This window comes from Marmota monax, unplaced genomic scaffold (genome assembly GCF_021218885.2).
Source record: "Marmota monax isolate L192 unplaced genomic scaffold, Marmota_monax_Labrador192_F-V1.1 WCK01_AAM20220418_F8-fsc00001, whole genome shotgun sequence".
NCBI classification, from domain to species: domain Eukaryota; kingdom Metazoa; phylum Chordata; class Mammalia; order Rodentia; family Sciuridae; genus Marmota; species Marmota monax.
The window spans coordinates 52,258,133-52,274,755 of record NW_026693777.1 but is presented as its reverse complement, the minus strand read 5'-3'; the positions used below and the strand labels follow the sequence as shown (position 1 = coordinate 52,274,755).

The following is a 16,623-nucleotide window of genomic DNA, read 5'->3' as shown; positions in this document are numbered from 1 at the left end:
AATCTGAATACTAGGAACTAGGCATTGCACCTGAATTTGCTAAGGGAGCCATCACAGTCAAGATGCATCACCATGATTTCTCTCCATGGTGAATTAACACTGCGGTTTGCTCTCTTTTCAGGTCCTCAAGTATGTTCCATGTAATGAAGCACAGTCACTACATCTCCCGATTTGGCAGCAAACTTGGGTTGCAGTGCATTGGTATGCATGAGAATGGCATCATATTTAACAATAATCCAGACCTCTGGAGAGCAGTACGACCTTTTTTTATGAAAGGTAAGCAGGGGCTCAGCTACATACTTCTATTTTATCTATGAATGTGACTTTCTTAAAATTATATTTTAGGAGCTGGGGCTGTGACTCAGTGGTAGTGCACGTGCCTGGTATGTGTGAGTCACTGGGTTCGATTCTCAGCACCACTTATTAAAAAAATAAAGATCTATCAGCAACTAAAAAAATTTTTTAAATTATATTTTAAATTTTGCTGTCTCACAGCTTTGAAATAATACTAATGAGAAGAAGGGCTAATGCTCTTTATACCTTTATTATATCTTAGATATTGTTCTAAACACTTGATATTTTAATCCCACAGCAACCTTATATGATGAATTCTCTTATCACCTGCATTTTCCAGAAGAGAAAACTAAGGAATAGAGAGGTTAAGTAACTTCTCCAAGGTTCCAACATTAGTAAATCGTAGTCCCCAAGATGTAACACCAGAGCCTACATTTATAACCCCCACAAATTCGGTTCTTCCTGTGAACATAGAAAGCAAATTCATGAATGTGAAGAAGAAAGAGACTGGTATTCATAGGATCATTTCAATTAAGAATTCAGTGTCAGCCATATGTTTGATTAAACATGATTGATGGTTATTGAATCGTTAACAATCATGACGTTTCATGAGAAAACAATTTGTGAAGAAAATTAGAAAACTTTAGGACAGGGAAGGACTGTGTATGTTGCCTCATCTGGTCTCTTGAGTTTTATAGTTAAGAAAATAAAGTCCTAGAGGGGTATGATTTTCACCCAGGAAGCACAGCAAGTCCTGCAGGAGACCTGATTTCAAGCTTCCTTATTCAGTGACTTTCTTCTTTTACTATGTCTTCCTGGAAAGGAAACTGTTGGGAATATTAACGCCCATCCTTTGACATTAATATTAAGCATCAAGAAAGATAAGTATGCCCTGGAAATCTTGTCAGTGATGTGATCTGGAGCTAGGTGGACTTTAGGTCAGTATTCTTCCCTCAGTCAGCCTCTCATATGATAAGTTTGGGTCACCTGGATAATCCACAATAATTTCTTCCTCTCAAGGACCTTCACTGAGTCATCTCTGCCAACTCCCTTTTTCCATTGTAACATATTAGTAGATTCTGGGCAAATCAATATCCCCAGGCCTTACAATACTGCAGAATAGATTAATGTACAAGTGTAAGACTCTGGGTTATAGGTTGTTCATTCAAATCCCAGTGCTGCCACTAACTAGCTCTATGACCTTGGGCAAGTCACTTAGCTTCTCTGCACTTCAGTTCTCTTATTCACAGAAGTTGATAAATATTATAAAACTTATACTCTTGTGCTATTGTGAAGAACATATTAAATAATGCCTTAAGATCCCCTAGAAGAATAAATTTTATTTTACCTTGTCATTTGACTCTAAATAAATATGTGAACTAGTATTTAGGAAAGTAGTTAACTTTGGGATTGGGAAGGGGCAGGCCAGCACATGACCAAATACTGTCCTAGATGACAGTAATGCTCAAGGTGTGCACAGTGCTGCAGAGCACAGACCAATGGGCCATCAAGCCACCAAGGGATAAAGAGAGAGCTTTCAGAGGAGTGGATGCTTACCATGAATTTTGAAAGAAGTTAAAGCTACTAATTAAGCAAGTATGACAAAAGACATTCTAGGGGTAAGCAAAAAAATATGCCAAAGCAAAGAAGGATAGATCAACATGACATATCCAGGGACCTGTCAATAATTCCTGGTGCCTGGCTTGGATACATGGAAGGATGAGGTCATGTGGAGGGAGCCACCAGACCCTTCTGAACTCTTGAGGTTATCTCAAGAGCTTTGAGGAATCACTAAAGATTTTAGCAAAATGATATAGATCTATGTGTGTTTTTAGAAAAACTCCTCTGCTGGCAGAGTGAATGATTAATTAGAAAAAAAACATGATTATCAGCAGTGAGAACAGTCAGGAGCTACTGAAGTGATTCAGGATGGATGGAGGGGAGTCCACAGGTATACGAAATGTTAAAAGAGTAGAACCTAAGGCCAATGTGGTGGTGCATACCTATAATCCAAGCTTTTGGAGAGGCTGAGGTAAGAGGATCACAAGTTTGAAGCCAGCCTTAGCAACTAGTAAGACCTCAAATTTAAAAAATGAAATAAAAAAGGCTTAGGATATAGTTCAGTGGTAAAGTGCCCCTGGGTTCAATCCCCAGTAAACCTCCCACACACACACAAAAAAAAAAGAGAGAGAGAGAGAGAGAGAGAGAGAGAGAGAGAGAAGAAACTGTAGTACCAGCAAATTAAATTAATCAAAACATCTTTGTGAATTTTTAATTAGATTAGCCCTATTTATGTAAGATCAGATTTTCTAATAAAAATGCTGCAGTTGCACCCAAATTAAATGTCCCAAACTACGAAGCTAAGAGCTTATAAAAAAGTTCACTGTGGTGCCTCATTCCTTATAGTCAGTGAGAGTCCTGAGCATTTTTTTGAGGAATCTCTTTTTGGAGTTAGGCTCTTTGTTGGTTTTTCAGATACAATAGAAAGGTGGACACAGGTTTTGGTATCAAAACCAGTAACATTAATGAAATTTTAAACTTATTGGGTGTGTCTACAGAAAAAAAGCTAGGTGCACCTTAGGAAAGGGTTTATCCTGGAAGGTGGTGGAAGAGGCAGGAGGGTGGAAAGAAGGTATATGTTTCCTGAAATTACCAAAAGTTTGTCCATGTTGATGAAATTTGATTACTTGCTCAATTTTTTTGGCCTAGATAAATAATATTTTTAAACATATTTTTAGAAATTAAATAATATAATCACTACTGCCTATAAGAAATGATATTACATTCTCCCTATCAGTGTGAAATGTGGCTTCAAGCTCTTAGACACAGAGGCAAATCATGTATCACCCTAAAAAGAAAGCCACCAGTGATTTTGGAAGCTAATCTTCCATGCAAAGGGTGAATCATTAAGGAATGATTTATTCCACTTGCAGATGTGATAGCCACCCAGAGAACAATGCCTTGGCCCTTCCTGTCTGCTGGGTTCTTCCTGAAATCAGAAAGAATGCTCCTACCTCAATCTTCTTTTTTTCATGTATGGAAATCTTAAATGTCTAAACCACTCCTCAGGGCTCCTTTCTCAGGTGCAAAGTCTGCCTTGATGCATGGGCTGTTGCCACTTCAAAGTTTTTGTTGTTGTATTGTTGTTTTATTTTGTTTGTTTCCATTCTTCTGAGAAAGTGACCTTTTGGAGTTACCTACAAAGTTCCTCAGAATTTATTATCTTGTCTGGAGGACTCTTAACAGCAAGTCTGAATAATAAAAGGACCTACAAAAAGAGACTACTCCTAAAGGAAGCTTTAAAAAACATATCAAAGAGGGACAGAGGAGCTTAAGCTTTCATTATGGACCATCAGGACCCATAAGCCAAAGCCACTGCCCTGGTGGTCAGGAACAAGGCAAAGAGGAGGGCAGGGCCAGTTCACTCTACCTGTTTTCCTTCCTTCAGCCTCTATTTGGCAAACAATGTATCAAGGGCCTGGTGTACTGTTGACTAATAAGCAGTTGCCACTGAATTTCCAGTTTCATGGGAAACATTGAAAAGCAAACTAGGCATCACTTAGCAAGTCGTTGGTTGAGTAAAATAAATCTGGAAGCAATTTGAAGAGAAATTGAAATTAAGACAAGGACATTTTTGGTGATTTGAAAAGCTAGCATTTTTACAACTATAATGTACAATTAAACAGGAAGCACCTTGGGTCAAATAGTTAAGGGTCATTTTCACTGGTTCTGTAGTGGTATCCTGCCACCTGTTGAAACAGAAAATAATTATAAGCCAGGCCAAATCCAAACTGTCTTTAAAGGGGAAATGTATAAAACAAATATGAAAAATCACTGATCATGACTATGACCACAAATATTAAATGTTTCATTTGCAATCTCACAAATGATTTGCCAGAGCATGAAGGAAAGCTTAAGTTTAAATAGCTTGTTTAAAATAATATCCATTCATCCACTTTTAACCATAAAGTTAAGGGAATGATTGTAGAAAATTAGGAAAATATGGGAAAGTATAAAAAAGAGTATGAAAATTTCTAACCTATCATTGAATGCAAAAGTGAGGACAATTGAGCTCCAAACACAAAATGCCAAAATAGCCTGGTGGTTTGTGAGCCCTGGAGTGAGTGACAGCTGATTCTCTGATGTGTGTTCTTTAGCTTTAACAGGCCCTGGCCTTGTTCGCATGGTGGCAGTTTGTGCTGAATCCATCATAAGGCACCTGGACAGACTGGAGGAGGTCACCAATATGTCGGGCTACATTGACGTGTTGACCCTCATGCGGCGCATCATGCTGGACACCTCTAATATGCTTTTCTTGGGGATTCCCTTGGACGGTACTGAACTTTTCACTCTTGTGATTTGACATTCTGCCCTTGATGAAACAAGAGGATGAGAGGGATAGCCAACTAAACATGTGCTGTTTTGTACAGTTCTCTTGTTTAAACATTTCTAAGTATTCCTAAGGCACCCCATCCCCCAATGTTTCTGCCTTGTTCACTTATAAGATATAAATTTCCATGAAGTAGGGGCCAGCCTTTCTTTGCTATCTATCCTCATTGCTTTAAGAAATAGCATTCTACTCTGATTAAGACTTAGCAGATAATTTGGTCATTAACGTATCCTACCACCAATAAAACGGGTATATTTAACCATTTCTAACCATTCTTTTGGGCATGATATATGTGTGTGTGTGTATGTATATGCATGTACATATATGTGTGTATACATACATGTATATATGTGTGTACATACATATATATAGATATAAAAGCTATCAAATATGAAAACTTGATTCTGTTTGATAAAAATGATGGTGATGCTGCTGCTGTTGCTGATAATGATAGAAATGATGATGATAGCTGCCATTAATTTAGTATCTACTATGTACCAAATAGTATGAAAGATTGCTTTCCATGCATGCTTGCCATTTAATACTTATAATAACCCTGACAAGATGTCTCACTTTCCTCACTATGTTATGTAAGTGAATACTAAAACTTTTTCACCAAAAAGCAATGAAATAATTGAATTGAATATGTTAATTCCATTCTATTATTGATGTTACATCCAGGTTAGTGTGATTTTTCCTGAATTAATTTACACCAGTGTTCATTGATTCACACTTTTATTCAGTAAATACATATTGATGATCTATTTTATGCTAGGCACTGTTCTTGTTTCTGGGGATACAGAAATAATACAGGTGAAGTTTTTACCCTCAAGGAGCTTACATTCTAAGGGAGACATGGACAATAAAACAAGTAAATATTGAAAATTTATTAGACAGTAATAAGTGCCTTGAAGTAAAAACAAAGCAGGGTAAAAAGAGCAAAGCGGGAGCAGTGGGGTGGGCATGGCTGGTACAGAACAGGTGATCAGGAAAGGCATCTAGGGAGAGGACATCTGAACGTGGCCTGAATGGAGTGAAGCCGTGAGCCATGTTCAGATCAGAAGGAAGAATAGTCCAGGCAGAGCAACCATACATGAAATTTAGCATTTGCCCAAACCACCTGAGATAGACCACTCATGGCCTGGTTTGTGGCATTTGAGCAGGTAGACAAGCTGTAAGCTTTCTGTTTCTCCTCCCAAGCTCCCATAGCCTCATTTCTTCTGCTATAACTGATCCTTATTAGAGCTATAGAAATTTCATCTGACTGCCAGGTGGATAGGAGCCTCCATTCACTCTGAACTATTTTAGTCACAACCTCTTGCTTGGTCCCTTTCCATCCTGTTCTACATACCTCACTGCCCTGCTCCTTGGTTCTCCCAAGTTTCAATTGTTAGGAAGGGTTCTGTAAAGTGAATTGAAAATCTCTCTGTTAACTCATGAGTACAGAATGTGATGTCAGAAAACCTGCATAATGCATATGGGGATATGTTTATTTCCATTTACACTGGGCACCTGTTAAACTCTCAACTTGCCTTTGGGACCCGGTACAATGAAGAAGAGCATCATCCTGAGATCAGACAGAACTGGGCTCTAGCCTGAGGATCTTCCTGTCACACTGGCTGTATGATGTTGGTCAAGTCTCATTTTCTATGAATTGCAATTTTTTTCATATGCAAAATGATAAAACTACTACTCCCCTGGTAAGATGATAAGAATTAAATCAATCCTTTGTAAAGCACCTAGCATGGTGGCTGATATTTGATAGTTGAAAAATGTTTAGTTTTTGTCTAGTGGTACTCATGTGACTAAATTGTTAACTGGTGATGGAACCTTGCTCAGCTTAGAGCCCCAGACAGGAAGGAGAATCTGTAGGGAATATTCTCTGCTCAAAATACTCTTCTTAGGCTCACATTTTGCTCAATGGCTCTATTTTTGTTTTTGTTTTTCAGAAAGTGCCATGGTGGATAAAATCCAGGGTTATTTTGATGCATGGCAGGCTCTCCTTCTCAAGCCAAACATCTTCTTTAAGATTTCTTGGCTATACAAAAAATATGAAAAGCCTGTGTAAGTAACACAAGTTTGGAAGATTTATAAGTGCAATCAGAAAGGACTTTTTTGTTTCTTATTTTCCATTGTGTCTTTGCTGTTGTTAGCCTCTTTGGTAAGTTTTACATTTCTAGAGCCCATGGGGATTTTTGATTAAGTTGCCAATGAAACACTAATAGTAATTTGGCTGTTTTTAGTTAGATGAGACAGTAAAAAAAAAGCCGTTGGCCAACCAGCTTCTCAGCCAGGGTGCTGAGTGTGTGGTCCGAGAGCTCATTTCTGGAACAAGGACACTGCAGTGTACTTGAGAAAGGTTGGCTAATCCTAACATTAATATCTGTGAGAACTCTCTTTTCATATCTGGAAAAATGGAAACACAGAACCAATTTGTAGTTGTATTGCTTCTGAATGCATTTAACATAATTCAAACCAAAGAATTGATAGTAGTCCCCAAAGAATTATTGCATAATGACTATAATGAACTTCAATAAAATGTGTGATTTTTTTGTTATATATTTTTTGTTTTGGAGGTCCTGAAACTGTCATTAAGTGACATTGTTTTAGTCTTAAAGTAGTCCAGTAGAAAACTAGACAAATGCCCCAAAGCTTACAGACTAATTATGGGTTTTTAGAGTACAGCTCCCCAGCTACCAAACACTGCCTCCTCTGACCACCAGTGGGAAACCCATGTGATTCAGAGGCAGAAAGTCCCAGTTTGTATCCTCTCCTACCATTTAGAACTAAATGGCCTTGGGGAGTTATTTAAAGTAAAATATAAACCCCTCTAGAGTGGGAATACAGGTTTATGAGGTCACATATATAGAGCAATGAGATCTAAGCACAGCAGAGTGGGCATTAAATATGTTAATTTCCCTTTTTCCTATATTTATATCTTCTTTAAGCATCCCTAACCATCTTAAGTTCTTCATTTCTAAAATGTCCCAGAGATTTTTGAAGACCCAATTTTATCCTTTCTGTGGATTTTGAAATTCAATAATATTAGTTTCTGGGGAGGAACCTAACTTGATGTTGCTTTGCATGGTCTCGTGTGGTTGGTGAGTATTAGGTAAATGATTTGCACAATTGGTTCTTTACACATTTCCTTTTCTTTCACAGAGCTTACTGTGACTTTAATGAATTAGATAAAGGATTTATCTCTTCACTGTGATCAAACTTGGTGGTGGTGGTATTCTAAAGAGTTTCATTGTGTTCTTTTAAGTTATTAGTTTAGCCTTGGCCTTGGCCATAGAACAAAGCAGTAAACTGTATATTTATTTCTCTCAGAAGTCTATAGAAAGGAGCTCAGCAGCATTTCCTCTGTATATCACAGTTGCCAATGATTAGTGCACTAATTTATATCTCCTATAGTAACAAAGACCTAGAGAAATCTTTTCATCTCTTCCACCTAACACTTAAAATAATGTCAGTACTTTTTAAAAATACATTTATGGGAAGATAAATGGACACCTACCTCTACCTTTATTCGATTTTATATTTTTGCTTCTTTTAATTCCAAATATCATAGTAGTATTGTTTTCTATGTTTTGTTTTTGTAAATGTAAAGCTTTTCAGCCCCATAATACCTTGGAATAGGTGTTTATAGTCTAGGCTGGTAGCCTAGTCTTTAAAAATGTATTCAGAATTCCAAACAACTGATTCACAGGTACATTCTCGATATACATGCTTGTAAGTCAGAGATTTCCTAGTTCCTGAAAACTGTCATTTAACTCAATTCTTCCAGTTTTGAAGGGCATATAAATTCAGATGCATACATTTATGCAGTTATTAGGGCCAACTTGTAACTTGAATAGGAAAGATCCTAATTTGCATTCACAGTCCACTAATGCAAAATTTTGAATTCTGGCTCAGGAAGGAAGTATATGCTCAATAGTGGCTGCAGTTCTATGAAAGAACTGTTTATGAATTCAGAATGTAGGGGCATCCAAACACCTTCCAGGCCATTTGGGGGCTAGTGCTCCAGTAGAAATACTATCAGCATTCTAAGCCTACTTGAAAAGAATCATCATAGCTCACCAATTGAATAGATATCTGTCTTCCTTATGTAGAAGATGCTCAACCAATATATGCTGAATAAATGGATGGGTAGGTGAATGAATGAATGTGAATACATCTTTGGTAGATATCTGGAAGGGTGTGCATGTGTGTGTGTATAGGTATACTCATAGAGATACACAATACATGCATCCTCATTTACAGCCACACAATTACTCTCTTAAAGTGTTTAAATATCTTCCTTATGATGTTCAAAAGAAATTTTTTTAAAATGAGGAACATTGATGGAAGATTCGTCTCTTACTTGATGAACTGTACTAAAAATAGAGGCTATTGATTTGTGACCATATCAATAAGAATTTGAAATAAAGATATGTACATTTAACGTAACACAGAATATTGTCCCCTAGGATGAGGGAACAATATGCTTACACATGAACACATACATGTAAGGACTAAGACAAGAATGGAACTTAGACCTCAAGGTGACCTTATTGTTCATCTAAACATAAGGCTCGGAAATGTAAAGTAGGTTACATAGAAAGTGAGTAACCTGGGCTAGAACCTCACTGGTTGTCCAAGGAGCTCTCCCTTTACCACAATATGCATACACATATTCATGCTGCTACTTATTCCTAGTGCTTACAGTAAGGCAAAAGTCACAGGTATGAGAATAAATATCAAGAATAGTACCCACCTGAGTTTACTGTCTAGTACAGGAATTTTATACTCAATAGTCTTCAGGGCCTGGCAAATAAAACTGGGCTGTGAGGCTATAAGAAGGCAGGAAATGGAAGCGCCTACGACAAACTGAAGAGTGCTTGCCCCAACCAAAGACATACATGGGCTCTTACTTTAAACACTGCCTACCAAATCAGAAGTTGCAAAACATGGCTGAGTGTAGCCTTTGGTATCAGTGTTTAACCCTTAACTAAAAAGTCACAGCTTTAATTTTACTACCTGTCTAGATATCTTAGTTAACTCTGATGCCTTAACAAAGTATAAACGTATGTAATTTAGGAATGTTAGTGAAGAAATAAAATATGAATTTCTTTATTCATGAACACCACTGGCTTCAAGGGAAGCAGGACATTTTGTTTAAACACACAGGAAAACAATGTTTTTCTAGAGGCTTAAATTGAGATTATATTTTGACTTTTTTTTTTCCAGCAAGGATTTGAAAGATGCCATAAATATTTTGGTAGAAGAAAAAAGGCAAAAGGTTTCCACAGCAGAGAAACTAGAAGACTGTATGGATTTTGCCACTGAATTGATTTTTGCTGAGGTACTGATCTAGACTAACCATAATTCCCTACCCAACATGTTATGACTGTTCATGTACATGTGTGTGTGTAAAGATTCCCTTTTATAATAGTTGCATATGTCTGCTTTTAAGTATTTTCCCTAGAAGTACTATAAACCCAACCCAAATATCCCATGCAGACATTCTAGTAAAACTGGTCTTTAAAATTGAAAACTCTTCTGTACCACAATACAGCATATGAAATCAGGAAAGAGGAATATTAAAGACCTTCAATATAATCATTCCTCTGCATTTAAGGGAGTTCATCCAGAACCCTTTTCAGATACTCAAATGCAAGGATGCTCAAGTCCTGTATAGAAAGCAGAATATTTACATAAAACCTACACATATCTTCCCACATACTTAGAATCATCTCTAGATTGCTTATTTGAATACAGTGTAAGTACTATGTAAATGGTTGGTATACTGTATTGTTTAGGATATAATGACAAGAAAAAAGGTCTCTATATGTTTACTACAGACACTATTGTTTTTTCAAGTAGTCTCAATGTCCAGGTGGTTGTTGAATCCATAGATTGGAGCCCAAGGATATGGAGGCTAGACTACATGTAGATAATTGTCTAAACTGTTCATCGTTCAGCTGTAGATTGTCACGTGAAATGTTCATAGTCAATTATAGAGACATGTAATTTCTATAATTTCATTTTATTGAGGTTGTTGAGCTTGAGGGTCACTTCCCCTCATTTTATTGAAACTGATTACTTTTTCAATTTTCCCCCTCTTTGAATTGTTCAGAAACGTGGAGATCTGACAAGAGAGAATGTGAACCAGTGCGTATTGGAAATGCTGATTGCAGCACCTGACACTATGTCTGTCACTGTGTACTTCATGCTGTTCCTCATTGCAAATCACCCTAAAGTTGAAGAGGCAATAATGAAGGAAATACAGACTGTTGTTGGTAAGAATTTATCAAATAAATAATAGAATTTAAAAGATAATCCTTTTGATTGCCAATTTCTTATGTCCTAAGAAGGAGGTCAAACACAGAATTCTTTTTATAATCCACTTGGAGAAAAATAAAACAAGTAATTCTATCACAGTTGGACTATGCCAGGTAGGTTGAAAAGATGGTTCTCTCTGTTTTTTACTATAAAAATAATACATGCTCATTGGGAAAATTCAGAAAACAGAGAGAAGTGTAAAGTAGAAAATGATAACTAAAAGGATTAGTTCCCAATCCTTTCCACTGTCCTTCCTGACCTCATTGTCATTCCCAGAGCTAACCAGTGTTAATTATTTGCTGTTTATTCTTCAAGATCTTTTTTCTATGTGTATACAAACCTAACTCATTGTTGGATTTGTCTTTCAAAAACTTGGGATTGTGTATGCTATGCCTGCTTTATCAGTTCAAAGGCCTTTGTGGGTCCACCCAGGAAAAATGGCTGCTATTTACAGCATTGTTTCTGGATTTCAAGCAACTCAGTCACAAATGAACTTCCAATTGGTGACAGAAGGAAGAGGAGAGAATAACAGCAAAGACAAGGGAGTGAAAAGTTTCCTTCTGGACTCCAACCCAGTGAGGCTCACCCTCATCCCTGATGCCTCTCCTCCTCCTCTGCAGGGAGCCACCAGGTCTCCCTCTACTTTCTCCCCTCTGTTTCCATGGCCCTGCCTGTTTCAGCACCATCCTGTAGTAACTCTCCACAAAAGCATTGCCACAGTCACAAGAATCAGACCACCTTCTGGGAAAAAACAGAGGTCCTTATTTGGAATCTCCTTCATATTGGTAATCTTTGCAGGAGCACACTTGGGCTGGTGGGAGGGAGAGGACACATCAAGCCCAGTGGAGTGAAGAGAAGGCTGGAGTTCAAGGCACAGAGGGAAATTGCTTTTGAGACCATAATACATAAGCCTTTAATATAACTTTGATACAGTTTCCTCAAGAGGTGAAACGTGTTTGTACTTATTGATGTTCTCCTGATCCTTCAGCAGACCTCTGCAAAGACAGAAAAACAGCAGAGCCACTTGCACAAATGTCTGTCCTCCTTCCTGTACTCATTTGCTTCCTAGTGGATGCCTTTGGTCACCTTCCCCATCATCCTCCCTTCTACCTCTCCACCCGAGTTAAACATACTCCACTACATCCTTGGGTACAAAGACCAATATATGTGGGGCAGGGCTTCTTACTTTGGTTAGACTCAGAACCCTGGGCCAGTTCTGATTCTTCAAAAGTGGTGGCCCATTTGAGGAAATGCCGAAGCTCTGCCACCTCTGGGACTAATTCAAGCCTCTTTGAGCAATGTCATACCAGTCTGAGGCAGTGAGTGTGCCCATCAATCCCCAGTCCCACCAGGACTGATCTGAAATACCTATTTTATTTTGGAGGGGAGTTCTTGCCACACTACTGTGAAAGGTTGTTCTTGAAGAGATGTGGAGACATGTGGGCAGGTGACTGTACAGTAACCAGAGGAAAAAATGTTGTTGCAATGGATTGAATCCACTGTCTCACTTTGACTGTGCAGCAGCCCATGCACCCTTTTTGGGGATGGTTGTGCTGTGAGTTTGCTCACAAGTCCAAAGAGGAAATGAATGACTCCTAGAATTTAGAGTTGTGTGTAAAAGTCAGATTTCAGAAGCCAGGCAGATTTGAATGGTGTATGAAGGGAATTAGATATGGTCCACAGGACCCCCTTTAAAGGGGTAATCGGCCCCTCATCTTCAGCCCACTGTTGTCCTGTGGGAATGTGGGTCCAGTGTTTCTGACTTTTCAGGAAATCTCAATGTTTCTATGAAATCTTCCAGGTTTTAAGATAACTGTCTAGATATCTGAATTTTTATAGACATAATTGTTTTTCAGTCAAAAGTAAACTGTTCTATAGAAAAAAATAGGAGTGTCAGTACTCAACACATATTGAAACTACATTACCTTCCTTGCCCACTTTTCTCTCACAGGTGAGAGAGAGATAAAGATTGACGATGTGCAAAAACTAAAAGTGATGGAAAACTTCATTTACGAGAGCCTGCGGTACCAGCCCGTAGTGGACTTGGTCATGCGCAAAGCCTTACAAGATGATGTGATTGACGGCTACCCAGTGAAAAAGGGAACTAACATTATTCTAAATATTGGAAGAATGCATCGACTCGAGTTTTTCCCCAAGCCTAACGAATTTACTCTTGAAAATTTTGAGAAGAATGTAAGAGCCCTTCTTAAAACTGAATGTACCACTCTCGGCAGTTTCAACTGTTGAATCTGCTCTGGGTCTGTGTTTGCACCACACGCTTTTCATTCTTCTTACCCATTCCTGTCTGCCAGCTCACTCGGAGCACACATGTTCCCTGGCTTAGACACGGCTATCAAGTTCTTCCTTAAGCCAAGGTTGCTGGGTCTCCAGCTCTGTAAAATATCTAAGTGGGAGCAACATGGTGGCTCAACATGTGAAAAATCTAGGCCCCTAATTTTGCTAAAGTGAGATAAGTTATATTGAATCCAGTGAATCTACTTTTCCATTTAAACTGATCACTTTGTCATCATCCAGATTCAGCTAGCACTATTTAAGCAAAAGAAATCCATTTCTGCTTTAGATGGAAATTAAGTGAGACCAAAAGATCTGACTTTGGTTCATCAAATAGTCTTATGAGCAGCAGGTCTCATTCTAAGTAAGACTCAATAAGTGGAAGAGATTCTGCTTTTTCTATACTTGACTTATATTGGAGATTCTGCCTCCATTCTGTCAAATTTTAGACAACAGTATTTTTTTAATTTTTAAAAAAGTTTTTAGTTGTCAATGGATCTTTTATTTTATTAATTTATTTATACATGGCACTGAGGATCAAACCCAAGACCTCATGCATGCCAGGCAAGTGCTCTACCACTGAGCGACAACTTCAGCCACAACAGTATTTTTAAGCCTGAATTATCCAGATAATTCAGTGCTCTCTTTTCCCACTTGCATATATCATAGAAACATGAAGTTAATTCAGTACTTTAATTTATCCTGTTTCTATATAGGCAATCTAGATAATATCCTGTAAATCAGTCAATTGGTCAAAAAACATGTATTGAACATCTATGTGCCAGGCACTATGTAAATTCAGATTTGAACAAGACAGACGGACATGGTCCTCATTAATTTTCTTCATAACTAAAAACAGATGCTTAGTTCTGACATGTTTTGTCTGCATTTGTCCCTTTTCATCAGGCTTATATGGCATCACACAGAAACAGTCTTTGCGTTGGAGACTTGCAAAGCAGCAGGAGAGCTGTGGGTACTCTCCAGAGCTAGTTGAGTACCCCAGCATTGCCTGTAAAAAGTTGATTTGCTTTGCTTTACTCCAGCTCATTTACATGAATAGCAAAAGTGGAGACTGAGGATGAGTCTGCACAAAAGGTGAATCACAATAGATCAGAAAGGGGTTTATTTATTCAGTCCTTCAAATCAGTGAAGAAGCAGTATGGCTGAGACCCCAAAACAGAGTGTTCTGACTGACCAGTGTTTTCAGAGTGAAATCAGAGACTGTATTGCATGACTCTGGCCTTGAACACTCTGGCTAATGGTCTGATCATTTTCATAGGTTCCTTACAGGTATTTTCAGCCATTTGGCTTTGGGCCCCGCAGCTGTGCAGGAAAGTACATTGCCATGGTGATGATGAAAGTTGTCCTGGTTACACTTCTGAGGCGATTCCATGTGAAGACACTGCAAGGAAAGTGTGTTGAAAACATACAGAAGAAAAATGACTTGTCCTTGCACCCAGATGAAACAAGCAACCTGCTAGAAATGATTTTTACCCCAAGAAATTCAGACAAGTGCCTCAAACACTAAAGAAGGTTGTTCAGTGACTACTCTGGAGCATTTCTCATCAGTAGCTCACATGGGAACCATTCACCCTTGCCAGGTAATATCATCCTCACAGTGAACATTTGGGCCCAAGGCATACCTCCTATGGGCCTTCAGCAAGATGGGAGCTATGGGACATCTACCCTCGTCCAAACTAGAGAACCAGGATGCAAGAGAAAAGAGGCCATGGGGAAAGTAGTCAGTGAAGAAACTGCAGTCCAAAAGGACCAATTCCACAAAATATGCTTTGGAAAAGATAAGTAATCCACTACACCTACATCTGGTTTCCTACAGGATCTCCACTGCCCTGCCCCAAAGCATTTTAATGTCTGGGCAGAAGCACTGGAATTGATTAGAAAAGCCAGGCCAAGTCTGAGTACCTAGGGCCAAACACATCTGCTAGTGTGAATAAAACAGCTTTCTTTTTTCTTTTCTTTTCTTTTTCTTTTTCCTTTTTTTTCTTTTGTGATGGTAGAACAGCAACATTCAGACACTTTGAAGAAATACTTAGACAATTTCAGCATTTGACTTTTCTCGTGAGTTAGGCCCAGTTACCTATTATGTATCCACATGTGATCTGACTGTGGCAAAAGTTGAATCAAAGAATATCCTTTCCCAGTCTCTCCATTCATGTCTCAAATACCTCTGCTATAGTAGGTATAGATTCAGGTAATATAAGCTAACTTAGTAATAGCCTGGGTAAAATATAACTAGGACTCTACATCTGATATCAGGGGGTAGGTAATAAAGGGTAGAAATCACATGACGTATTCCAAATTCAAATAAAAATCCCTTTTCCATGTTTGCATTGTTGCTCAGCTCCAAAATAGCATGGATAACAAGAGATGACTTTAAACAGTCACATAGCCCTTACCACAGCATCAGTCATTTAGGAGTGAGAAAGCCCTCTGAATCTGTATCTGGTACTACAGCCCAGTGGGTTCTGACTTCTAAGGAGTGCTCCTGTTACCTCATTCCTTTGACATTGTCTCCCTCCCTTTCCTTCCATGCCCCCAAATCCAAGGGCAACAATCAGTAAGGAACATGGTTGATGTAGAACCCCTGCAAACCATTTTTTTTTAAAAAATCCTACCTCAAATTTAATAGTTACCTTAGAAATTTAACCGTTATCTAGTTTATTGAATCATTGTATGTAGCCATGGATAAAATGTACACCTGGAATTTTCTCTGTATAAGGAATCAAATAAATGGGTCAATTTTCCAAATACCACTTTACTTGTGTTTATGATCACTTCCAGTGTATTTATTGGGTGTTACTAAAAAATTGAGAAATTAAGCTCATTTACAAATATGTTAATATGTCTACTGCGTCAACAGCCATCACATCCCATCTGAGCATCCCTCACATCCTACTATTTAGCAACAAGGCAGCTGAGTAGAAACTGAGTATAAGTTCCTTGAGAGCAGGAGCTGTTTTCCTTCTCTTATCATCTGTCCCCATCCTCATCACCCTAGTCTCTCCATATTTGCTGTCAAGATGAGTTTCAAAGAGACACTCTTGCCCGTACATACTTTCAATTGACCCAGAAAACAAGCTAAGAAGAGGTAAGTATTCTAACAATCAAAGATGTGCATTAGTGAAGAAGGAAATACTTGAGCTTGGAATTATTTGGATTCTCTCTATGGTCTAAAGATACCTGGAATATGCCTGGGTACTTGAGCATGTCTGTGGTCAGATCTAGACCATCCTCCAAATAATTTAAACCCCTGAGAATAAAGCCAGAATTTGAGATTTAATGTATTGATGTTAATTCACCAG

General features: G+C 38.3%; 1 protein-coding gene across 2 annotated transcripts in view; it reads left to right on the top strand.

Moving 5' to 3' along the window:
* LOC124104408 (aromatase) overlaps nt 1-16,074 on the top strand; it is a 30,712-nt gene extending 14,638 nt beyond the window's left edge. For both annotated transcript variants that reach the window (XM_046461356.2, XM_046461358.2), the window contains 7 exons: nt 122-276; nt 4,452-4,628; nt 6,634-6,748; nt 9,914-10,028; nt 10,803-10,965; nt 12,960-13,201; nt 14,580-16,074. In XM_046461356.2, coding sequence (XP_046317312.1) covers nt 122-276; nt 4,452-4,628; nt 6,634-6,748; nt 9,914-10,028; nt 10,803-10,965; nt 12,960-13,201; nt 14,580-14,828 — 1,216 coding nt within the window. In that variant the 3' untranslated portion in view covers nt 14,829-16,074. The remainder of the gene's footprint in view (nt 1-121; nt 277-4,451; nt 4,629-6,633; nt 6,749-9,913; nt 10,029-10,802; nt 10,966-12,959; nt 13,202-14,579) is intronic.
* Nucleotides 16,075-16,623: the final 549 nt, after the last annotated feature.